This window comes from Sminthopsis crassicaudata, chromosome 5 (assembly GCF_048593235.1).
Source record: "Sminthopsis crassicaudata isolate SCR6 chromosome 5, ASM4859323v1, whole genome shotgun sequence".
Taxonomy (NCBI): domain Eukaryota; kingdom Metazoa; phylum Chordata; class Mammalia; order Dasyuromorphia; family Dasyuridae; genus Sminthopsis; species Sminthopsis crassicaudata.
This window is the reverse complement of record NC_133621.1, coordinates 42612526-42639176: the sequence shown is the minus strand read 5'-3', so window position 1 is coordinate 42639176 and position 26651 is coordinate 42612526. Positions and strand designations below refer to the sequence as shown.

At 36.4% G+C, this 26651-nt stretch overlaps 1 protein-coding gene across 1 annotated transcript in view; it reads right to left on the bottom strand.

The window, feature by feature from the left end:
- The window catches only part of TRAK1 (trafficking kinesin protein 1), a 166563-nt gene that overhangs the window by 50848 nt on the left and 89064 nt on the right, over positions 1–26651 (bottom strand). Inside the window, 1 exon segment of the mRNA XM_074272180.1 lies at positions 3688–3764. Coding sequence (XP_074128281.1) covers positions 3688–3738 — 51 coding nt within the window. The 5' untranslated portion in view covers positions 3739–3764.

The window sequence follows — 26651 nt, the reverse complement described above, 5'->3', positions numbered from 1 at the left end:
TCAACTATATGCTTCTATAGCTAGGTAATATTATAATTTCATTAAAAAGTTCTTTAGAAATGGTTTCTGGATTTATAGACAGTATATTCTTTTTTTTTTTATTCATTTTTCCAAATTATCCCCTCCCTCCCTCCACTCCCTCCCTGCGATGGCAGATAATCCCATACATTTTACATGTGTTACAGTATAACCTAGATACAATATATGTGTGTAAATACCATTTTCTTGTTGCACATTAATTATTAGCTTCCGAAGGTATAAGTAACCTGGGTACATAGACAGTAGTGCTAACAATTTACATTCGCTTCCCAGTGTTCCTTCTCTGGGTGTAGCTATTTCTGTCCATCATTGATCAACTGGAAGTGAGTTGGATCTTCTTTATGTTGAAGATATTCACTTCCATCAGAATACATCCCCATACAGTATTGTTGTTGAAGTGTATAGTGATCTTCTGGTTCTGCTCATTTCACTCAGCAACAGTTGATTTAAGTATAGACAGTATATTCAATGAAACATGAGAAGCAGGAAAACTTTCTGGAGATGACTTTCTGCCTAAGACTATAATTTTATGATCATAAGGAAACCTGATTATAGAGAAGTAAAGAAAATAAGCTACTTCTGTGTTTATCATTTATTGATCTTGTAAAAAGCATTGGGCACAGAATAAAATGCAGCCTTGAAGGCACCACTCAGAAAAAAAAAGTGTCTCCCCAAAGCCTCCTCCGTGAAATTCTCAGTATAAACAACAGAGTTGAGGAACACAAAGCACCTGCCTCATAAGACTTAGACAAGGAAAAGGACATGTGTCTTGGTGACATATTCATATTACAGACTGGAGAAACCGAAGAGGGGCAATAACTACCCACTGCCCCATAAGTCTTTGCCGTACTAGTAGTCTCTCAGGAATTCCAGCAGTTACAGAATATGACATTCTCAGGAAGAATCAAAATTGCAAACTACCGAAAGGGCAATGTAATATTAATTACATTGTAATTACATAATTACATGAAATTAACATTTACAGAAAGCCTGAAAATATGCTTTATACACATCAGCACATCTGAGGAGCATAACCCTCTGGAGAATATCTACAGGTAATATTCTCCCCAATTGAGAGATGACAACATGAAGCATCTGAGATGCCAAGTGTTTGCCTAGAATCACAGGTGTCAGAGGTGGGCTGTGAATCGGTCCTTCTCCTCAATTGTTTTTAAACTCTGCCAACCATTAGCTTACCAACAATGAGTTTAAGGAGATGATGCTGGTTAAGCTTTGGTGAATACTCAGTGTGCCAAATTTCATTTCCTGACATAAATGTGATCCTCCTAGATGAAATTCAAGGCAGCAGCATATCAAACATTTCTACCCCAATTCACTGGTAATTTGGCATGACAGGACCATGACATTTTTAAAAAGCACCCTATTGTCTCACTGGTTCTTCTAATAAGTGAAATGGAAAACACTCTTTCTGTAGATAAGTATCCCCAACACATAGCACAGTGCCTTGCACATAGTAGGTACTTAGTAAATACTTGTTAATTGTTTGAAATATTATCAAAATAAAATACTGGCCTATCCAGGATCCATTAGTTCCATTTAGTGGCAAATTTGTCACTTACTATGAGGCAAGTGCTAGAGATAAAAACACACACACACAAAAATACCTGACCACCGTGAGGTACAGTACATTCTACTGCCTCAACATATCTGTGTTAAGTTCCTTATGGTCTCCTTTCTATAATCTGGAGAAAAAAATACAGTCCCCATTGATGTTGATGAGTTCAAGGCTCTACATCTTAACTCCTCTGCCAGAGCAATGAAATTTTATCGAGAAGGAAAAAAAATATCACTGCTTCTCCAACCCAAGAGAAATAGTGAAAGAAGCAGGAAAGGAGAGGCTCTGATGAGTTAGCACATTGCATTCAGCACCCTAGGGCTCAGAAAGCAGACCAAAGTGCTTACTCCCCAAAGCAATGATATGGAATTTGGTCTGAGCTCTGAGGTACAGGAAGCCTTCTAACACCTGTTGATAGAGATTAAATTAATGATAAAAGTATTATATATCTCATTTGAAAAGGGAGGGGGGACTTAAGTCTGATAAGAAATAAATCACTAAGAAAATCACCAATGGTACCAAATCAAAGAATTCTCTCCTGATTTCAAGGTTCTCTGATAACTCCAATTTAAAGACAATACTGTACTATATTCTCTTTTAAATTGAACTAAAGGAGAAAAAAAAAGCTGCTTTCACCTTCCCTAATAAAATATGAGGGTCACTATACACTTCAACAACAACACTGTATGAGGATGTATTCTGATGGAAGTGGAAATCTTCAACATAAAGAAGATCCAACTCACTTCCAGTTGATCAATGAAGGACAGAAACAACTACACCCAGAGGAGGAACACTGGGAAGTGAATGTAAATTGTTAGCACTACTGTCTATCTACCCAGGTTACTTATACCTTTGGAATCCAATACTTAACGTGCAACAAGAAAATTGGATTTACACACATATATTGTATCTAGGTTATACTGTAACACATGTAAAATGTATGGGATTGCCTGTCATCTGGGGGAGGGAGTAGAAGGAGGGAGGGGAAAATCCGGAAAAATGAATACAAGGGATAATGTTATAAAAAAAATTACTCATACATATATACTGTCAAAAAATGTATAATTATAAAATTAATTTAAAAAAAGAAAAAAGTGAACATGTACAAGAGAAATTAAATAAATTTCCTTGGAACCTCAATAAAATGAGGGAAAGTTAAGGGAATTTTTCCTCTTCCCTACATTATCTAACATGATTAATACTTATTTTAAAAAGGGGAGGGAGCAGCTCTTCCAGGAAAATATTTGAATATATTAAACTGTAATACAAATGAGAGAATAGGATATTTGGGGAAAGGGAAAGAAGAATTTTTTTAGAAACATGCTTTTGCACTATTAGTTTATAATTTATAACTTTCTATAGTTACTTTTATTTTTCAAGTTAGTATAGTTAAGCACTGGAGTATGAAACACAAGAATGTGACAAAGCACTTTCTTCAAAACACTCTACAAAGCAGTCAAATATGTCAGTGTCATCCCACTTTCTAGACAAGAAAATCGAGGCTCAGCAAGGTTAAGTGATCTGCTTTGTCCGTAACTCCCTAGCTGGCAAGTAGACTGAGATTCAGGTCTTCTTTCTTAGCAAGTCTTGTGTTTTTTCCAGTGGACCAGGTCTGCTTCTCAAAATTTGCCTTGGAGAGCATTAAATCAATTCAGAAAGTCACTACTGTACTAGCAGGTGAGAGTATAAGAGTGGGAGGGGGGTTAAGGAAGATTTTGTGTGTCCATGTGAGAGAAAGACAGAGAGACAGAGACAGAGAATTCAGGAAGGATGATTGATCACTGGCCAATCCTCAATCTCATCCTTCCCTCTTCTGCTCATGTCTGTCTCTCAGATATAGAAAAAAAAACCACTCACATACACACAGTGTTATAAAAGTGTTTTTATAAGTGATATCTTTAAAAAAAATCTCAAAATTTGTGTACCAAAAGATTTCTATTTTTATCTTGTTTTACTAAAAAAAGGACACAACCAAATACACCCCAACCCACCCACTCCCCACACAGAATTGTATATAACAAACAATGTTTTCATTATAAGCTGCTCCTACCCGAGTCCCCAGAGAAGCTTACCTCCTCAAGAAGACGTGTCACAGCATCTATGTCATTGTATGTTTTAGTCATCTGGCCCACTCTCTCAGCACATAAAACTGAAACAAACAAACAAACAAAAAGACCATGAAACCATTACCTGATGCATCAGGTAATTAGTGAGGGAGGAAGGGAATAAGCATTTATTTAGCACCTACTATGTACCAGTACTATGTATTATGTACTTTTATAAATATTATTTCATTAGTTCCTTATAACATCCTGTAAGGTAGGTGCTTATTGACCCATTTTACAGCTGAGGGAACTGAGGCAGAGATTGATTTGCCCACAGTGACATGGATAGTAAATGGCTGAACTCATACTTGAAATTAGTTCTGATTTCAGACCCAGAGCTCTATCCACTGTGCCAACAGCCTCCTCCATAATTAGTACACACAATTAAGTGTGGATTCTACACACAGGGCCACCTGTCTTAAGACTCAACATTACTTTACAGATTTTTTTTCAAGGAGGATGAGCTATTTTTTCCCAAAGTATTGGGAAATCATTACAGGGAAGAGGGAGTGGAGGTAAGGGACAAAAGAGAGGGAGGAGAAAGGATAGAGGAGACCAGAAGTGATAGATGCAGGCAGTTAAATTCCCATGAAGAACAGGGGCAACCAATGAAGAAATATTATTATCCATTTTCTCTCCCTCCAAAAACAATCTGCCAAAAGAGGAGAAATTCAACAAATTGTCAACTTAGAAATCTAAGCATGCTAATCATTGATTTGTTTTATTTTCTTTTGAAATTATTTTCTTTTCCTTTTTTTTTTTAAATGTGAAAGAAGAAGGAAGAAGGTTGGGGGAAAACAATGAATTCAGGGCCTTCCGGGGCATAATTTGAGACATAAACATCACCTTATTCATGAAGCCTTTCCTGATCTTCCCCAAACTACCTTCTGTTTATCTCCTTTATAATTTCATCTATCCATATATAATTACACACATACATATATGCAAACATATTGTCTTCTCCCAATCAGATAAAAACTCCTTGTAAGGAGGAACTGTCTTCATTTTTAGACCTCAGTGTCTATTACATTATGCCTCAAAGAAAAAAGTCACTTAACATATGCTCATTGATAAAGTAAGACTAGAAGAATTTGTTTCTCCAAATAATCTAAATTCAGCAGTCAATCAAGGGAGACATCTGAGAATTGTAACATGTCACAAAGTCAGTGTCAAAGACATTACAAGCTGTGAAATGTTGGCCTGAAATGGGATATGGCTCTAAATATTTTATTAGATGCCAGTAGAGATATTGTCCTAATGAATAACCCAGGAGAAAGCAGAGCTGATAGAAGGATTATTTTTCAACTTGAAGGAGGCAGTGACCTTGAAACCAATTCTAAATCTGACCCTCCAGGGAGATCTCTAATTAATGGAAGAAAAATGAAAGCAGAGAGCTGAAAAGCAATAGCTAATCATATATCTTCCACATTTTCATTTTTTTGTGGGCATTTTTATTGCTAAAAACCTACTACTCTGTTAAGGGAGTTAAGCTTGGCTGATTAAATGGCCTGTTCCAGCATGGTGCTCCAAGGCAGCTCATTTCTCTTAATGTCAGACAAGAGTTTCAATTAAGAATAAGTCAATGGGTCTTCTTGATGGTGGTTGAAGGTGTTTAATTTGGTGTTTAATAAAGTTCAAATTACTTTTAAGTAGTCATTCTCTGTGCAGTCCCCATGAAACTATGTCACAGTCTAGTTAGGAACAAGTATCCATATAGTGAAAAGGATTCATGACATAAAACCAGGATATTATGTCTTGGTACAGCTCAAGATGGAGCACGGCTAGCAAGCATGTTAGGGAGAACATCACTGAAATTTTTGAGTCCAAATCACTGGTTTTATTTACCAGACATTTACCAAGATTATTGAACTTGAACTTTGAGCTAATTCCTGGAGCTTTGATTTCTTCAGCTAGGAAAATGAGAGGCAATATGGCATAATAGCTAGGAACTTAGCTATTGTCAGAAAGAACTAGGTTCAAGACAATTTTGACACATACTGAATGTGTGAACTTGAGCAAATTAATTGACCTTTTCTATTTCTAGTCGATAAACAAACATGAATCAAGAGCTAATTGTGTGCCATTTTTAGTAACTACTACTTCTTACATTACTATTCATATGTTACCTCCAACCATACCAGTAACTAAAACTAACTCAATAACAAGAGGGCAAAATGTGCTCACATCTTTCTCTGAAGGAACAGCATTTGGTCAAATGTATAAAGGCGACTTTTTTTTGTCTGTTAGGTACAGTAGATAAAGAACTACCATTGGAGCCAAGAGGACTTGAGGTGAAATACAATCTTTGACACACATTGACTGTGTGACTGTGGTCAGGTCAGTTAAACTGTCAATGACCCAGGCAATGCCCATTGCAAGTTACAGAATATTTATCAATCTACATTGCTTGAAAGAGTTTTCATATTGGAAGTTCTTCACAAAGCTCAAATCATAAGTCCAGACTAAAGCTTTTGTTGGCCAATGATTTCTTATTAGATATAATTGACGGAGAAATTAATATATCATGTCAATGTAAAGAATCAAAGTCAACAGAAGAAATGAATAAGAGTCACCAATGAGCAAAATAGCATTCTATTTTAATATACTTGGGGAGCTCAATATTAACTGGAAAGAAATGTGAGCAATTTCCAAAAGGAAATATGCAATCACAGCTTTAGAACTTGTGCTCCCCTTGTTTTGTGAACAAGGAAACTGAAACCCTGAGAGTTTAAGTGACTAAAATCACTGATATGGATTAGTGAGAGTGAGCCTTTGAACTCAGGTCCTAAGAAAATGGGGACAAGATTGATAGAAGGAAAGGTTCCCACCTTAGCAACCATTGGCTCCACTTAACTTGACCCATCTATATAGTCAAAGAATCCAAAATTCACTTGGCTTTCAAAGGCTACAGATCAAACTAAATCTTTATCAGAGCATGGGTCTTGAGGGTCAACAGTAATAAACACCTATCAATGGAATATTGATTATTTCTAATGAAAAGATAATCCCAATCATACACAGTCCAACAACCTAACAAATCCACAGGTCAAGTAGCATCTTTTATTTGGAGGTGTGGGAAGAAAGTAGGGATGACCACACCTTATTTTTGCAATAAGTCATATTTCCTGGGAACTTCTACAGAACTTATTGTGGGAGTTTATCAGCACACAAAGCTATGGGGAGTCATCATAGCCAAAATCATCAACCTATCTATGAATGTGAGTGAGCTGTGTGAAAAGAAACGTGAAAATGCTTCAGGGTAATAGACAATCAGGCAAAGAAGAAATGTCATTGATCATTATAAAGGCAAAAGTTTGGCTTGTGAACACTGGCTTTTACTTATAAGAGAATATGTAATGCTTTGTATTTCCACAACTGAAATGAGGCAAATGGATAAGTCACAGCTTTGTGGTATCTGTAAACCACTTAAGACGAGACTTTCCAGAAGATGAGAAGTGACTTACTAAGATCTGAACATCTATAATTAAATTTTCTCAAAGAATTAGCCAATCAGAGCAAGCATTTGTATATATCAGGATAGCTGATCAATCAAAAAGCATTTATTAAGTGTTACTGTATGCAAGGCACTGTATTTACCACTACCAGCATTCTAACTTATCACTCTCCTCAAAAAGGGGCACATGATAATATTTTGATTTTATATGTACTAAATTATGCTTTTTTCAAAGTCATTACCCATCCATTATCTGGCAGTCTGTTACATGGCTATGGAAGCAAAGGATTTACATTTAAATACTACATCTGACACTATTCATATGGTCCTAGGCAAATAAAGTTTTTGGACTTCAGTTTCCTTATAAGTCAAATTAGAGGGCTGGACTAAATTACTTTCAGTTCTAGAGTTATGATCTAATTAAAATATAGGCAATAATCTAATCCTTGGATCATAATAACCACGTATTTCTACAGAGACCAATAAAATTTCCAAGCAGTCTGATGATTCCAACCATGAAAGAGAAGCCATTGAGTGAGGGCTTCATAATAAAAGTCAGTTCAACATCCTTAAAACTCAGAAGAAGGTATTGTTACTATGACATTCTAGAAAAATGCAAAGTGTTGAACAGGTTAAATCATCACAGCATAGCTGAGTCTGCTCAAAAGATTTGGAGGGGATTCATAAAACCAAATTGTGCACCATAAGAAAACTGTAAAAATTTTCTAATCATTGAGTCTCTTTAATGAAGAAAGGAATTAAACAAAATGACATTTTATATTGTTATTAATATTAAAAAAAACACCTTCTGAAACAGCTAAGTGATATCTGAATAAGTGCCAAGTTAGAGTTTAAATGCAAACTCAGACATTTACCAGCTGTGTAACCCCAGACAAGTTACTTAATCCTGTTTACCTCCATTTCCTCATCTGTAAAAGGAGCTAGAGAAGGAAATGGGAAATTATTTCAGTATCTTTGCCAAGAAAACTCCAAATAGAGTCATGAAGAGATGAATCATAATTGAAAAAAGACTGAAAAACTGAAAGCAACACGCTAGACACTAAACTGGATGCCCCAAATCCAAATACAAAAGTGAAATAATCCCTGCCTTCAAGGGCGCACATGTACACAAATAAGACATATAGAAAAGAATTGGGAAGGGGTAGGAAGAGAATAGAACTCGAAATAAGAGGATAATGACCAGAACCGAATGACTTTTGGTACAGGAATCTTTGGACAAAGTGGTTTAAGTTCAAATCATTCAGGGAGTTAATTTAAACAGTAAAAACATTCTAGCCAGAAACTTTTCTCCAAATTTAATTTAAAATGTTCCATTCTAAATGTGCTAACACTATCAAATAAAGTTGTGAATTCCTCTTCACTGGTTAGAGAAAAATAGGTATCTTTCTAGAGGAATAGGCATATGTAGGCTTAAATGGAGGCGAAGAAATTATATCAATAATATTCTAAGGCATATTTTTCCAGTCTATGTTTCTATAAGGCTTGTGAAAGAGGAAAAGAAGAGGAGGCCCTATCTTATTCCCACTGGCAGTCTAGAAAAAGGAATCACTGACTGAAATAATCAGTGATGGATCACTCACACAGTTCCCCTCATTCCATATTTTAAGTGCCTACTTTTATAGCAGCAGGCAGTGGTACCTAAACCACATGAGGAGGAGGCTATTGAAGGACACAGCCCATGATATAATGCACCTTTCCAACATGGCACTTTTCTAGAAATAACTGCAACCTCAAAAAGAAATAAGATGCTAATTTTGCTTCATGACTTCAAGGAGGAGGAACAAACAAAAGAAAAATGACTTCAGAGGCATTTCTTTTCAGGGACAAGAATAATAGCAAGTATTTAGTGAGAATCCACAGACAGACAGAGGAAGATGGAAGGTGGGAAAGAGTTCTGCTTGAGCAGTTTTTTAGCTAATGATAGACAAGTCTGGGAAGCAGTCACAAATAATCACCTGTGAAATAGTCACCTGTTTTCATTTGTGTACAGAATAGAAAACACAGCCATACCCACCCCGAAGAGAAATCATGTGTTGAAAGAATCTTCAAAAACAATTCAGCCCATTATTCTCCCTTTTCTGCTCCATCTACATTTTGTCAGATTAGATCACTTTTTTTTAGCCTGCCCTTTTCTATTGTTTCAGACTTCTTTCAAACTGTTCAGAACCCATGACCAATGAATGGGTCAAAGCTCATGAAGGCAAACTGTAACTCAGCATGAGGATGGCCTTGCTTGCTACTTGAGCTGTCCAAAAATAGGATGGGGTGCCTCAAGAAACCCCAAGTCCCTTTGCCTACAGATGGCTTTAACGCATCTTAATGAGGATAGACAACTACTTATCCCAGAGAAGCAAAAAGTTTCTAGAAAAGAAGCTGCTGACAAAGACAAACTGAATATGGTACCAGGGCTATTCCTGGAAGAACCCCTGCTGCATGCTCCCTAGTTGACTGCTGTAGCACCAAATTCTCCCCCATTCCCACTATGGTCAAATTAATTTTATTCAATAAGTTCATCTCAGATCCAGTCACTGTCCTGCTCAAAAAACTTCAATCCCTGCCAATTTCCTACAGGATACAGTCCAAAACTCTTTAAGCTGACATTCAAAGATTCCCATTTAACAATTGTCAAATTGAACTGAATTCCATGTTTTGGCCCCAACTTGACTTTCTAATATGAGCTTTCTATTCTACTCAGACTAAGATGAACATTATTTTGCAAAATCATGGGCATCTAAACTTTTTCCTTCCAGAAAAGTTCTACCCTTCCTCTGCCTATTGACTTCTCCCCGACTTTCAAGATTTAGACCCTTTGTGAAACCATTGGTGATTGCCACCGCTTGGGAATTTCTAGCTTAGGAAGGAGCATCTAGTAGAAAGAAGAGAGCAGAACTGAAAGAACTGGGCTCAGATTCCACCTCAGACATCATCTAGCTAGGTGACCCTGGATAAATACCTCAGCACTCAACAAACATATGCTGATAGACTGATTTGGGCTCTTCCATAAAAGATGATCTCTGCTCTCAAGGAGTTCATTCTCTAATAGAGAGGACAACATGAGGATAGACAGGAGAAATGGGAGATAATCAACAGAGGAAAGGGTCAGGAAGTCGTTGGAATAGGGAAAGTTGCGCTGCAGAGGACAGGATTTTACCTGAGACTTGAAGGAAGTTGGAAGCTGGAAGGCAGAGGATGGGGAAGGAGAGAATTCCAGATATAGGAGAGAGCCAGTGATGGAGCATCAGTAAGAAGGACAGGGCCAGGTAAAGGAGGGGAAGGTGATACAGTGGTAAGCGTGATAAATTTAGATCAGAATTTGGAAGTCATCCCCTTACCGAAGATTTCCTACTTATGCACCTTAGATAAGCCATTCACCTCACTGGACCTCAGTTTCCTGACCTATAAAATGAAGGGGTTGGTCTAGATGAACTAGTTTGCTTCTAGTTATAAGAGGTTCTTAAATTGGGGTCCAGAAGCCCCCCTAAAGGATTTACAGATAGATATCAAGGTTCTGTGAATTTGGAAGTAGAGAAAGAAATCACATTTTTATTTTTACTGCTCACTAAGTGAAATTTATGGGTAGCTAGTTGCATAGTAGATAGATTCCCAGGCTTGGTGAGTCAGGAAAACCTGAGTTCAAGTCTCATCTCTAACACTTACCATCTGTGTGATCATGAATATGTCTTTTAACTCAGTTTCCTCATTTGTAAAATAAGCTGGAGAAGCTACTGGCAAACCACCCCAGTATCTTTGCCAATAAAACTCCCAATGGGGTCATGAAGAGTCACATGCAAATAAAACAACTAAACAAAAGAAAAATGAAATTTAACATTTTAAAAATTATTTTAAAACAAATGTCTGTTTTGTCTTCACCACAATGACAAAAGGTGACACACACACAAAAAAAATGATTAAGAAGTCCTGATGTGAGGTTATAGTCATCTGACCCAAGGTCACCCTAGATAACAAAGCTAGTACAAAGTGACTAAGCTAGAATTCAAAATCCAAGCTCAGGGCTCTTTCTGCCTCCCCAGAATGCCTTAGGTTGGAAGGTAAGAAATGAGAAAAAGGTCTACTTCAATTTTTTTTTTTTTGCTCTAGGGAACTTGACTCAATAAATATTTTGCTATGGTAATAGTCCTTCTAAATAAGGGTAGGTAGAAAAACAACTGAAAATGAAGTAACCACTTCTCCTTAGTCACGTGCAGACTCTTAGTCTTCAAGCCTTAACATACATTGTAACTTCAGTTATTTCAGTCCTGTCTGAGTTTTTGTGACTCTATTAACAGTTTTCTTGACAAAGATACCAAAGGGGTTTGCTGTTTCCTTCTCCAGCTCATTTTACAGATGAGGAAACTGAGGTAAAGAAAGGTAAGTCATTTGCCCAGGATCACACTGTAAGAAAATATCTGAAGTCAAATTTGAACTCAGGAAGATTAGTCTTCCTGATTCCACGTCCAGTGCTTTATATATCACACCAAATTATGCCCTATTAAAGACTAGGATTTAAAAAAAATTTACTAAGTCTTAACAAATCTGTTCATAGTAAGATCTTCTTGTAGTTTTTATTTCTGCAGGCACACTACCCAGTGCTATATACCTTAGGATCATATACTATACTTAGAACCAGAATGAATTAGAGATTAACCATGATGAAAGATGGGACCAATTCTGCAAATGGAGAAACTGAGGCAAGGAATGATAAAGTGACTTTTGTAGGTATTCCAACTCTTGATCCAGTGTTCCTTCTATATGTCACAACAGATTCTAGTAATAATGCTACAGAATAATTCATATAATTTATCATCTTAAAATTAGTTTTTTCTCAATTTTTTTATCTGGAATATACCCATAATATTTTAACCTCCATCTTGATTAAACATTCCATAGATCTTTAGAAAATAATTAAGTCAGCAACATTTTTTTTTCAATTTTTGAGAAGGGGAAGATTAGTTTATTTTTTTTTTAATTTTCTACCAAGATTTAGCAGACCATCAATACCAAGGATAGTTCATTATTCACAAAAACCTATAAATAAACAGCCATCCTGGCTGTGTGATGTTTGTAACTGGATCTCAAAGGTAAATGTTTTTGCTATTCCTATTAAAAAGTTTTTTAGAAGGGAGGCAGGTGATACAAGTTCTCACAGACTTATCAACCTCTTCCTGGACTCCTTTCCCTATTTCCCTTCATCTGTAATGTTACCTCATTTCACTACTCTAACCATTGTAGCCTTTTTAAGCATTCAAATCCTGCCTCTGATACATAATCGATGTGTGGTCAAATCGCTTCATCTTTCAGACTTTTAGACAAATGTGTCTCTGACTGTAAATCTCAATCTGCATTGTCAGTGGGAGTTCACACATATAATTCAAGCCCCTGTGAAATCTTAAATTAGTAAGCTCAGCAAAAGCTGCCAGCATGTCTTGCCATGAGTCCAACAACAACAAAAAAAATATCCCTTTGATTTTTTTTTTGCTTTTTAAATAACCCTTTACTTCTTGAGCAGAATGGACAAACCAAGACAATTTCACATCGAGACCTCTGGGTGGCTACCCTGAGAAAGTTCTGTTGTATGTAGCAAAGTTGGAAGAAGCTCATTGTACGGACAGCCCAATCATAAAATGAAAATTTTCTTAGGAAAGGAAGAAGGTCCAGTGGTTTTTAAAGAGCAAATTTCAATGTGAATAAATGAAATGAAAAGAAGGGATTGTTTTATGGCCATGTATTTTTTTTTTTTTACAAAATTAAATACAGTTATAAATCCTAAAGACAAATATCCTTTTCAGGTCTCTCTTAAGATTATTGACTAGAAACATCCTCTTGGCACAAACACTGCCATTTTAACAAGGTAATATCAGGTCTGTTCTGGTTTCTGATTAACCGGAACTCCTAAGAAACTCTGACGAATACAGTTCAAAAGAATGCTAGGGAGCTGTAAATCCCTACGACAAATTATCAGTCAATTTATCTGCACTTGGAGATTCAATAATATTTGTTTAATAATGTCTCCCTACTATAAAGGAAAGGTAGATCAGTTTCTCAGAGTAGTGAAGAGGCTCCCTAGTAATTCTTCTTTAGCCATTTTGTCACTGGGAAGTAAACAACTTTCCCTTCTGAAAGGAGGCTGTGAAAAGGCAGCTTTTAATAAACTGAGAAACATGGAGGTTTTGAGGGAGACAGGAAGGTGCATAAAACTCAGGAAGTAGGTGTCTTTTGTAGGGGACAATCAGTCAATAAGCATTTTTTAGCACCTATTATGTGCCTAGAACTGGGGACACAACAGTAAGTAAGGTCAACATAGGTTAAAAAAGATCATTATTGAGAATTAAATATAAGTGATAATAAAGACAACTAAAAGACAATAGAAAAAATATTTTGCCAACTGTTAAGTCATGTCTGACTCTTTGTGATCCCACTTGGGGTTTTCTTGACAAAGATACTAGAGTGATTTGCCATTTCTTTTCCAACTCATTTTACAGATGAGGAAACTGAGGCACACAGAGTTAAATGACTTGCCCAGGATCACACAGCTGGTAAGTGTCTGAACTCAAGAAGATGAGTCTTCCTGACTCAAGATCTAGTATTTTATCTATTGTGCCATATAGGTACTGACCTTGTCAACAGAGAAATTAAATATCTGGAAAGTAAGGTGGATTCAGAATAGCATGCGAAGCCAACTCAGTATCTTTGAAACTATATGGAGACTCACCCTAAAAGTTCTAGGATCATCATATCATTCAATGATCAGTGATTTAGCATCAGAACAGATCTTCAAACATTCATTTGATAGATAAATTATGACCTAAAGGGAATAAATAGGATGCCCAAAGCCATAGTAAAGGGCAGAACCAGAATTTAAAAACAGATCTTTTGACAACCATATTCAAAATATTTGGTCAACTGAGATGGCTTAACAAATTTCAAATAGTAACAGGGTGACTCATAGGACATCGAACAAAACAGGGGTGATTCACACTCTAACCCTCAGGATTCCCTCCCCCCTTGGGGCCACACTCAGGCTACATGTCCAAGCTCCACAAGTGGCTCATTGGTCTGCCTCCCCTCCATGATGAGAACATGCTTGGATTACTCCCAGAGCTCCATGAGAGAGAGCCTGTGTTTGGGCTTTCCCAGCCTGCATCCTTCCCTGTAAGGGGAAATCAGTTGTCAGGGAAATCCCTCTCATTCTCTAGGAATTTACTTATTCATTTAACTCTCCAGCCTTGGATCCAACATAAGGCTCCATGTGAAATGTCCCCCTGTGCTCCGGCACAAATACATTGCTTACCCAGGGTTCCAGGACATTCAGATGGATTTTCAAGGTTCTGTCCCTATATTGAGGCTTATTTTTTTAATTCCTCACTGGAGCATAATTAATGATGTTAAAGCATTCCATATACCAAGCCTGAGAAACACCCTTTGAGATAAAAGGCTAGTATGCTCTCACACATAAAAATTGTCTTCTCTATTCAATCATTCTTCAGTGGTGTCTGTCTCTTCATGACCCATTTAGGGTTTTCTTAGCAAAGACACAGGAATGGTTTGCCATTTCCTTTTCCAGCTCACTTTACAGATGAGGAAACTGAGGTAAACTTCAGTAAATTGCCCAGAGACACACAGCTAATAAGTCTCTGAGGCCAGATTTGGATTCATGATGTGCTGAATCCAGTCTCAATATACTATCCGCCCACCATCTACTGTCTTCCCTAAGACTGGTTTAATTTTTATACACTTTAAATGTGGATGAGGAAAAATGAGGACAAGAGGCTCAAATTTCAGAATTTTCGAAGGAACACATGTGCTATTATAGATACTGTTAAAAAAAAAAAAGTTTTAACAAAGTCTCCAAGATGTTTAAGATGTGGTTTTATTCTTGGGTAAGAATCTCCTCTGCTTGTGAGAGCTTATGATTTGTCAGGACTCACATAGCTAGTAAGATTCAGAGGGGATCCAGTATCAGAGATTTAATACAAAAGAGGCCTTAGAAGTCACCTGCTCCAACCTTCCCATTCCCGTTCCCAAACGGAGGCCCAAGAAGCTGGGTGACTTGCCTACAGCCTCACAGAATCCAAAACTAATTCCACAGTGCCCACTCCTCCTCCTCTTAAAGGCTAAAAAATCTGCCCATTATCCATTCTGCCAAGCGCTCTTTCATCTAACTTATAAACAAAACTGTTTATAGCCAAGAACTATTCTGCATTCTCTGGCTTCCACTACGAATTTCTGGCAGGGTGTAAGATCTGAGCTACCAATCTCCAAAGTCCACATAATACATGCTCCTGGCAAATCTTTCCAGCTTGACAGCCATCCCCAATGTCACTAATTGGCAATTCAACAATGGTTTTACAGCTATGTTGTGACAGGTGAGACAAAAAAGTACAAAAAGCATGCTCCGTTAAGTTTTCCTGGAGAAAAAGTTGTGGATATCTGAGCTATATCAGAATACGTGCTAATTGTTATAAAATCTCTCTCTCTTTCTTTGCTGAGGCAATTGGGGTTAAGTGACTTGCCCAGGGTCACAGAGCCAGGAAGTGTTAAGTGTCTGAGGTCAAATTTGAACTCGGGTCCTCCTGACTTCAGGGCTGGTGCTCTATCCACTGCACCACCTAGCTGCCCCATCAAAGTAATTTTTCAAAAGAGTATGTCTAACTATTTCTCTCTCCTTCTCCCTCTCCCTCTCATTTTTCTCATGCAAATGAACCTTTATTCCTTTCTAGCTGCTCCCAGACCTGTCTGAGTAGAACAAGACAAAAAGGCTGTCTTTTACATTAGGGAAAGGGGTGAGCCAATAATCTAAGCCTTTATCTATATACTCTCACTGCCCAACAAGTAAATGCCTCTGTCTAGATTGTGCAAAGCACACTAATGCTTTCCTTGTAGAGTGGTGAGTTTATCTATTCTGGAAATGTCCAGAATTGTCCATACTTCATGACCTAGAGATTTCTCTTTTAGTCATAATCCCCCAAGAAAATAGTAATAAACTATACAAGTTATCCATAGAATATATAAAACCAAAATATATGTACACCACGATTATTTATAGTAACCCTATTTTTGTGATAGTGAAGGACCTGACAGATTTGGAAATAATTAAACAATTTCAGGTCCATGAGCCTAATGGCATATTACTGTACTATAAAAAATGATGAACAGAGTAATGAATCAGAATAATTTATATGACTGTAATATTTAAAGAAAAATAATTTTGAAAAATTCAAGAATTGATCAATGGAATAATCAACCATATCTATGATTCTAGAGGCATGTGATAATGTATTTCACTTACCATTTAAAGATGGTGGTACAGAATGAAGCACATATTTTTAGACAAAACTATTACAGGAATTTGATTTGTCTGACTATGCATATTTATAACAAGGGTTTTATTTTTTATTTTTGTCTTTTTCTTCACAATTGGGGCAGGTTGAGTGATAAAACTGACAAAAAAGAAAACCAATTAAAGCATTTTTAAAAAAATGATCAGGGTAGGTCTGAAAGTTGAAGTTGTGTGTAGAATAAAATGCAAACTGGTTCATAGTTTTGTGTATAATTGTCTTTGTTCAATTTTTATATGAAAATGTTGATTTTATTTGGTGTTTTTCAGGTTTTAACTTTTTTAAAGGACCTATTATTACAATGAGTACAGAGAAAGTATAGAAAGACTTCTATAAACTGATGAAAAATAAATCAAGCAGAAACAGAAAAACCATATACAAGCCTATTTACAACAATACAAATGGACAGGCAAAACAACAGTGCCACCAAAATTAAGTTATAATATACTCTAGCTTGGCTCAAAAAAAAAAGCAAGAATTCACTTCTTCTCTGATTTCCAGTAGGAAAGAGAAACTATAAGTATGCAAAACTACAGAAAAGTTGGACTTTTCAGTGTACTGATTAATTTTGCTGAACTTATTTTTATTCTTTTTATAAGGATTGTCTTTTGGGTGGAAGAGGAAGGAGGGAAATAGTATAAAATAAATTTATTTAAATGTTAAAATTAGATTAAATATTAAATTCAATTCAATACTAAAATATGCATAGATGCATTAAAAACCACCTAGTCTCAGTTATTAAGAGATTATTTTAAATGATTTTACTTTTATTGGCCTATGTAAACTCTCTATGATTAAAAGAGGAGCCCATCACATCTTCTATTCCAGAAAAAAATATATTCCTACTAGAAAACTCTAATTTTAAACCAGGGATTTGCCTTTTCAACTCTGAGGTTGCCACCAGCAGCTTTAAAGGCATCAAATCAAGTTCCCTTTGAATCACTAATCAGATTGTTTAATTTGATGGCATCACCAACAACTCCTCAAAGAAAACACAAAGATTTTTCCCAATCATAATACCTCCCAAGATCTTATACATGACAAAAAGAATTATCTATGATCCAGTTCGATCCACCATTTATTGGGTGCCTATTCTATGCAAGGCAGAGAGACAGACAAATCCAAATGTCCTCAGGAAGCTTATGGTCTAGCAGCTAATGGCACAGGGGGAAAGTTCATCAGATAACAGAAGTGGAACTCAGTTTTGAATGACAAGAATGAGGGACATACCAGTCCTTCCAGTTTAAAGAACTTTCAGACCCATTCCCAAGGAAAACTCAATTGGCCTTCTGCCCTTCACAGGAAAAAAAGCTTTAGGAAACTGGGACTAAACAGAGTGAGAGAGGGGGTGGGAGAACTAAAAGACTGAGGGGAAACTGAATTCTAAAGAAAATGAAAGCCTTTAAAAAAAAACTGAGCTTCCCCCCCAAAAAAAGTCCTAAGGAACTATTTCACTTTCACAATGCACATTCAATCCAATTAAATAAGAAAAATCAATCAGGAAGAATGTATTAAACACCTATTTAGTAGGCCTGAAAGTAGAGCAAAAGTAATCACAAAAATCCCACCAGTTCGTCCATATTTTTTCATATATATGAGTTTATCTTAACATCACTCATATACAGGATTGTATTTGAAAAATATTGCTTTGTACATACCATTATATAAGAAAATATTATTTTTCACATACTATCATGTGTGAAAAATCATTTTATTTAGAGAGATGAGGAGCACATTGAGTAAATTTAGAGGGAAGGGAATCATATGGCTAGAATCAGTTAAATAATATTAACTGATTAACTTTATCTAGTTACTTGTTTTAGGAAACTAATCTAAGCTGGTCATAATTCTGCAAGGTTTTTAATTCAACCCTTTCTGATCTCAGGGCAAAGCCTTCATCCCTGTGATATCTTGAATTTGCCATAAGAGGGTCTTCTCCCACTTTTTTGAATATAAAGGACTCTATCAACTTAAATGAGCCATACTTTATTAGAGCCTACCTCCAATCCTATAGTTGGATTTCTCTTTGTCCTCTTCCTTGTTATGATTGACAACACTGAAGATTGTAAACATCCTTTTGAATAAAAATCACATTTATGTCTTAAAACATAACAACCATAAATCTGGATTTTGACAGATTGCCCTAACATTTGTTCTAAAGAACAAGAAATGGACGAAATTCTAGGAACCAAAGCAATCAACAATCAATTATAAAATTCAGGTACTGGGTGCTGGGAATACAAGTGGCAAGTCTATATAAATTGTGCTGGAGTTCCTGTTCTACATTCTACCCAAAGAATTCTACAATTTCTCTATTACAAAGCATAATTTAATCAAAAGCACCTGTTTAATGCATGAGTTCTTAAACTTTTACATAGCATGAACTTCTTTGGCAGTCTCCTGAAGCCTGTAGATCCCTTCTCAGAATATATTTTTTAATGTATTAAATAAAATATTCAATATGTATATATATATATATATAATAAATATAAAAGATCTTTTAAAGAAAACCAATTATATTGGATTATACTGAAATATAGCTATCAAAATATTTTAAAAGTTTAAAATAGTTTAAAAGTTATAAAAAAGTTTAAAAGTCCAGAAGTAAAAATCCTATAAGACCAACCAGAAAGAAAAGAACTCTTGTATTTTGACTCTGGTCTGCATTTTTTCATATATACTCCAAAAAAATTAATTTTTAATTATTGAAACTTAATTCTTTGAATTTAATTCTGGAAATAACAAACATTACAGGCACTATTTAATCCAATTTATACCGTGAAGATACAAGAAATGAGTTTGAGGTAGCAAATAGCTTATTAGAAAAAACCAGACTAATGTTCAAGTCCATCAGGCTGGGGAAAGAAAAAAGCAGAGAAAGTTGAAGACAAAGTAACATAGTTACCCTCTTCCAAGAGCTCCAGGCTGTCATGTTTAACAAGGGCAGGTTTTCTTGATTCATCGTCACAGTCATACTCAAAACACTCTTCTTTATTTCCCAATTCTTTCAATGACATTGCTAAAGTGGGATCATTGTCCTAAACCTTTGGCACTGGGATGCCTCCCAGCCTCCTCCTTGGAGGTGCCATCTGTACAGTGACCTGAGCACACTCCCCGCAGCCTGGAAACTCTCCTGGGCAGGGAGCATGGTTTGCCAACATCCCGGGTGATATATCTGTGCAAAGGGCTAGATTATCACGCCTTCAATCGCTCTCGCCTAAGAGGGAATCTCAGACTGCCTGGGTAGATGGGAGTCAGGATGGGGAAGGAAAGGGGGTCATTGGGGAAAAAGCCATCACCTCCCCCTAAACCTTGCCCAGCCTTGTACAACACAGCACAGCTAGTGGTTTGAAAGTAATTCTAGCTAAGATTCCAAAATCAGATGGGGAGAGGAAATCATCCATTTGGAAGCCTTTTGCTCTTTGTCTTTTCCCACAACCTCTCTCCCCTCTGGAACCCTGGCTAATGGTACCTTCCTTGAAGTTTCATAGCAACTGCATAGGGAAAGTCAGACCAATACTTAAACAGCTACTACACCTGTTTGGAGGCGGGGAATCTGTGGGCAAGTCACCTTGGTAAATGATTGCCTAACTTCCTCAGGTGACAGGTTTCCTATGGGTGTGCTGAACACACACACACACACACACACACACACACACACACACACACACACACACCCCTTGTGTTAAGCAACTGGGGGGGGAGATTAAGCAAAACTGGGATTCTAGTTGCATGATAACAAAACGCAGAGAAGGAAGCCTTTGATTTTGTTTCAAAATAAAACACAAAGATGTTTGTGTTATTTCACTCAAAAACACAGATGCAATAAAGATCTAAGTCCTACTTGTATACCTGCCTCTCTGTGCCAAGGGCACTTTGGGGTTTGCTCTGCATTCTATATCCCTCCCACCCCCCACCCCCAGCAAACTCTCAGGGTAAGTCGGTAATCTAAGAGCTCACTATGCTTAACAAAGCAAAGTTACTCATTTCATGGCTAGAGAAAAGAAAGAAGAGGGGACCAATAGGTGCTGACTGAACAAAGAAAGCAAGCCACAGTTCTCCTACACATCCACTTCGGAAAACAACTATTTTTTCCCATCTGTTGTTTCCCTTCCAACAATAAAGCAAATGCTTTCCTGAAATGGTCTGAAAAGCATCCTAAGCTTTGCGGAAAGAAGTTTTGCATTCCTTCTCAGCAATTCTCCTGAGCAAATTCTAACAGAGCTCTTTGCTCCTAACAGCAGTACATTAGGGGATATTTTTTTTCCTTCCTCTAAGGAGCAAACTCAGGGTCACTAAAGACGTGCAGACTGCTGGAATCCTAGCAGGTAACCAGGAGGGAGGGACCTTCACAAGGCAGAAGAAATAAATGCCCACAGAAAAACTAGCTTTATGGAAACTTGCTATAAGACCCCATAGAGTCCCTTTAATTGGCAGGGCTGACCTTAATGGAAAGAAGAGTAAGAACTTGAAACTTCTACTCTGTTTTAGAAATGGAAAACAATGATACTCCATTATTGTTGTTTTAGAGAAGGAGCTTCAGAAATATCAAAGTGACATATTAAATAAAAGTCTTCTCTATTTCAAGGGACAGCCTGTTTTTTTTTTTTTTAAAGGGTTTGGTGAAAATTAAAAGAGTAACCAAGAAGTCAAATGGCATGACTAATACTATACTGATACTGGAAAGGGAAGAAAGAGTACTGGAGACTTGCAGAATTTCTGATGAATGAAGTGATTAATAATTGCAGCAACACAAGACAAAGAGTAAAGTTTGATTCTGGTTTCTTGGAAGAGAGGGGATACATTTTGACAAGGATGGTAGGAGGGAAGATGGGAGATGAGGAGGAGAAAAAGGAGGAAAAGCAGAAGGAGGCAAAGGGGTAGAAAGAGAAGGAAAAGAAAGAGGAAAAAGTGGAGGAGGAAAAGGAAGAAGAGGAAGAGAATGAGGAAGAAGAGAAGGACGAAGAAGAAGAGAAGAAGAAAAGATCTATAAAACTTAAAAAAAAAAAACCTGAGACGCAAGGCTTTCAAAAAAGCATTGTTAGTAAACTAAATTTAAATCTTTCTCCAAACTTATGAACAAAACTGTCAATGAGGCAAGAAACCTATATTCTTCCACATATGTGCCTTGTACAGACTATAAGGAGGAACTAATTTATAATGGTTAAAAAAAAAAAGTTCCCTATACTAGTTTTTTTTAAAGTTATAAGTTCTTGTTTTGTCATTTTTAGTTGTTGCACTTTCTGTTATCCCACTTGAGGTTTTCTTGGCAAATATATAAAAGTGGCTTACTGTTTTCTTCTCCTGCTCATTTTATAGGTGAGGAAATTGAGGTAATTAGAGGTAAATGACTTATCTGGGGTCACACAGCTAGTAAGTGTCTAAGACTAGATTTGAACTAAAAAAAAATGAGTCTTCCAGACTCTAGGCCAGGCAACACCTAGCTATCCCGTATTAGTTACTATTGTCCATTCAAACAAAAATTCATTAATAGGGAATGGGAATATCAGCAAAATGTAGCTATTAACTGACGTGATTAATGTCATATATACTTAACATCAGTTTTAAAGGGGCAACTTTAAATTCAAGCAGCCACGTGATTCGGTGAATAGAGCACTGCATCTCATCAGGAAGACCTGGATTCCAATCCAAACCCAGACACTCACTAGCTGTGTCATCCTGGACAACTTATTTAACCTCTGCTTGCTTCAGTTTCCTCATCTGCAAAATGGGGGTGATAATAATAGCACTTGCCTCCCAAGGATATTGGATCAAGATCAAATAGTAAAGCACAGTGTTTAAATGTTAGCTATTATCATCATCACCATCACTATCATCAAATTAGTTGAATGTTTAAATGTGAATAAAAAGGGGAAGCAAATCACTCCATCTCAGAGTGGGAAGAAGAAAGACGACTAAGTCTGGACTCAGAGGCCCTGGTTTTCAAACTTGCATCTGTGATTTTGAATGAATCACTTATTTTGTATCATAATTTCCTCAACTGTTAAATGAGAGGGTTGATCTTCTCTCTTTCAATCTCAAATTCTAAGAACCTATGTAGAACTTATCCATTCCACAAATATTTATTGATGATACCTGTTATGTACAACTGCATGAGCCATTACTGAATATATACTCATCAAGCAATTAATTCAATTTATTTGTCATCCAGCTAAAAATACCCTTTAAAATATTACTGCATTCATTACCACTTTGTTAATGTTTATCTTTCAAATAATTTCAGACTACCCTTAACTAGTGAAGACCAATCAAATCTACGTATTCATTACAACTTTCACCTTTCAAAGTTCAATCCTTAAACTTGATAAACTGAACTATGGCATAGTAAATAGAATATCTGATACAAATTCCACCTCTGACACTTATTTGATGACTACAGGCAAGTCACTTATCTCTGAGCCTCAGTTTCTTTATCTGTAAAATAGCATGAAATAACTGTGGTATTCTCTGATATGATCATTGTGAAGCTCTATTTATTCATATTAACTTGAACCCTATTTAATATTTATTCATATTGAATATTCCTTTTGAATGAATATTACCATATTCATCAAACCCAATTTAATATTTATTCATATTAACTTGAATGATAAAAATATAGCATAAAGCACTTCCAGCAAATATAGCCCCCAAATTAATAACAAAAAGTCACAACTAAAATCTAAGTATCACTCTTTCAAGTTATGCATAGGTGAAAAGAAGCCAGTTTGGTGAGATAAGTGAACCAGGAAATATATTCACAAAATGTTCCAAATAAATTCTGAAGATGATTATTTAAACTGGGACAGAAAAACAAAACAAAACAGAGATGAGGTAAGAATTCTCATATAGACTAAAATATTTAATTTATTTAAATTTTTAAAAATAAAAACTACAGCCCCAGGACTAGTACATTATGTGCTTTTATATTTGGCAGTCTATTAGTTAACCATTATTGTCTTATTACTGTACTTCCACATACCTTTGGCAAGGAAATATTTGGTGTTCATACTATAAATTCTTAAAGAGGCTTTCAGGATTCTTGATAAAAAGAGCTCTGCATTAAGCAAGCATTTTTCTTCAAACAACACAGTGAATAGAGCACTGGGGGTTAGGTGCTAACAATACAAATACAAAAAAATTAAATTGCACCATCAAGGAGCTTCCATTCAGAGCAGAAAGAAGACCATTTGCAAGAAGGATCTTATTGATCTCTAAAAAACTTTGTTTTCTTTTTCTTTTTCTTTTCTTTTCTTTTTTTTTTTTTCCTGAGGCAATTGGGGGTAAGTGACTTGCCCAGGGTCACACAGCCAGGAAATGTTAAGTGTCTGAGACCACATTTGAACTCAGGTCCTCCTGACTTCAGGGCTGGTACTCTATTCATTGCACCACTTAGTCACCCCTCTAAGAAAACTCTTGAGAAGATCATGCATAAGAGTCACATGGCATGAGGAAAAAGGAAAAGTCCTTAATCCAATAAGAGCATGGATCCACTTACCAAAAAGGATTCCGCCAAGAAACAAAGACCATACGTAGTTTTGAGTTAATTTTTTTTTTTTTTGCATGTTTTCTCAATGGTCTATAAGTTGTTTAGGGGCAGGATTATGTTTGCTTTGCTTAGTCCAGCAAACAGTAAGTGCTTAATAAGGCTTGTTGATTTGACTTGACTACAGAAAAAACAAAGCCCATGAATACTTTACACATTCTAGGTTCTAAACATAGGGGGTTGGGTTTTCAGGTCCCCCCTAAGTCTCTATACTCTGTGCTCCTAGAAAGGTAAGGATAGCATTCAGAATAGGCTTGGTTATGAACCCAAGGTGATTCATTTACTCTCACTCACAGTTCATTACAAACAGTTTTCTGCTCTATTAGTTACTAGTGGTTTATGGTGGTAGTTATTAAGCAAAGAGATGTGGAAAAACTCAGTAATGGAAACGCCCCCAGAATGGACTTTCCTATAATCTTCACACTAAGTTGTATATTAAACTATAAAACAATAATTTATAAAAAGTCGATGCAGCTTAACAGTTCAGTCACTTTTAGTCACGTCTGACTCTTCATGGCCCCATCCTATTTGGGGCTTTCCTGGCAGACATACAGAGTGATTGGCCATATCTTTCTCCAAACCATTTTATAGATAAGGAAACCGAGACAGATAAATGACATGCCCAGAGTCACACAGCTGGTAAGTGTCTGAGGTCAGATTGGAACTCGGGAAGATGAATTTTCCTGATTCCAGAGCAAATGCTCTATCACCTGGGTCCATCTGCTGCCCCTCAGTTTAAGAGTCTGCCCCATGTTAAGGCTACACACTTGTCTAGCAGGCTGTCACAATAGGCAATGGCTATATGGGTACTGCACAGTTTACACTGTTTAGTTGCCATCTGAAATAGGTTTGAAACAAAGGGGTAAAGTATGGACATATTTACCTTATTGATTCCAAGATTGGTACCTGAAGCATCAAATTTCCATCATCAAAATTATTAGGAGTATAAGATTACTAAAATACCCAATTTCTCATCCTCGTATTTAGTATATCTTTAATCAAGTCAACAAGCGTCAATAAACTACAATGTTAGGGGCAGCCAGATGGCACAGTGGATAGAGCATCAATCCAAATCTCTTCTCAGACACTTAACACTTCCTAGCTGTGTGACCCTGGGCAAGTCACTTAACCCCAATTGCCTCAGCAAATAATAATAATATAATGGGGAAAAAAAACTACAATGTTATGAGCACTGTGTCAACCACTGGGGATACCAAGAAAAATTAAAATTAAAAACAAAAACAAACAAACAAAAAGTTGCAGCCCTCAAAGTCTCACTGAATACTGACATATCTTGCTTAAAACCTAAATAAAAGAAAGAAGCCCATGTTGTTTAGGGACCACTGATTTGGGAGAGTCAGGAATTGTTGATGTCATGTGGCTTTCAATATTCCTTCTAATATAATAAAAAGTGTACTCTAAAATATAATTTACAAGGGGAATTATAGCAACAAATACATATTTGCAATATTTATTAATTGTTCGGAGCAATTTTTCAAAGTATGCAAAATAGGCTCAAAACAAGATATGAGAAGGCCCTCCCATCCTAAATACATGGCACATACTTTCAGACTTTTTCAATGTATTGATCAATTATGCTGATTTTTTTCTCTTTTTTTTTTTTACTTAAAAAAATAGCACTTATAAGGGCAGCTAGTTAGTATAGTAGATAGAGCACTAGCCCTAAAGTCAAGAGGATTTGAGTTCAAATCTGGCCTCAGACACTTTATACTTCCTAGCTGTGTGACCCTGGGCAATTGCTTCAGAAAAAAAAAAAAAAAATACCACTTATCATGGAAGATGGTTAAGGGACAACAAATACTGGGGAAAAAGTTATGTTGATTTTAAAAAATGTTATTTTTAATAAGAATAAATAAAATATTCAAAGTATTCAAAAGTTCTCCTAATTATGTTTTAAACTTTGTATCTCAGACCATTTTGTGTCTGAACTAAATCTGAGGAAGGACCACCTTCATAATCTATTTTGAGGGAAATTGATTGAAAAAATGCCAAATATGTTTAAAATTTAAATACGTGAACTTGAATCAAAGTCTCTGAAAATGTCAAAGATTCATCTCTCTACTTCTGAAAGGAAATGAAAGAAACCTTGAGACAACTTAAGAATCCAGAATTAACCTGGAGTTTTTCATAGACATGCTAGCATAATTTATCCCAGAAGAGAACAGGTAATAATTAGTCAATGCATTGCTTTGATATGACTCTAAAAATAAATGACTTTACGCAGATCCTTTGTTGGTTTTCTCAGAGGATATGTTTTGAACCAAACCCCAACCTGTCCCTTTACAGGCTTCTTTTATGAAAATCAAAATCCATCCACAATCCAACGAGGGGCCAGGAGAAGTTCACACTATGGCAAATTCTACAAATCAACTCTAGGGATAGAGACCCATCCTTAATCTATAAGAAGGGAGTAAACATTGAGCTGGGGGTTTAAAAAACCATCAAGTCCAAATCCCTCATTATACAGATGGGAAAAGTGAAGCTCAGTGAGATTAATGGTCTGCCCAAGGTCACGCAGGCTACAGTAAGCAGTTAACCTATGGGCCAACCATTA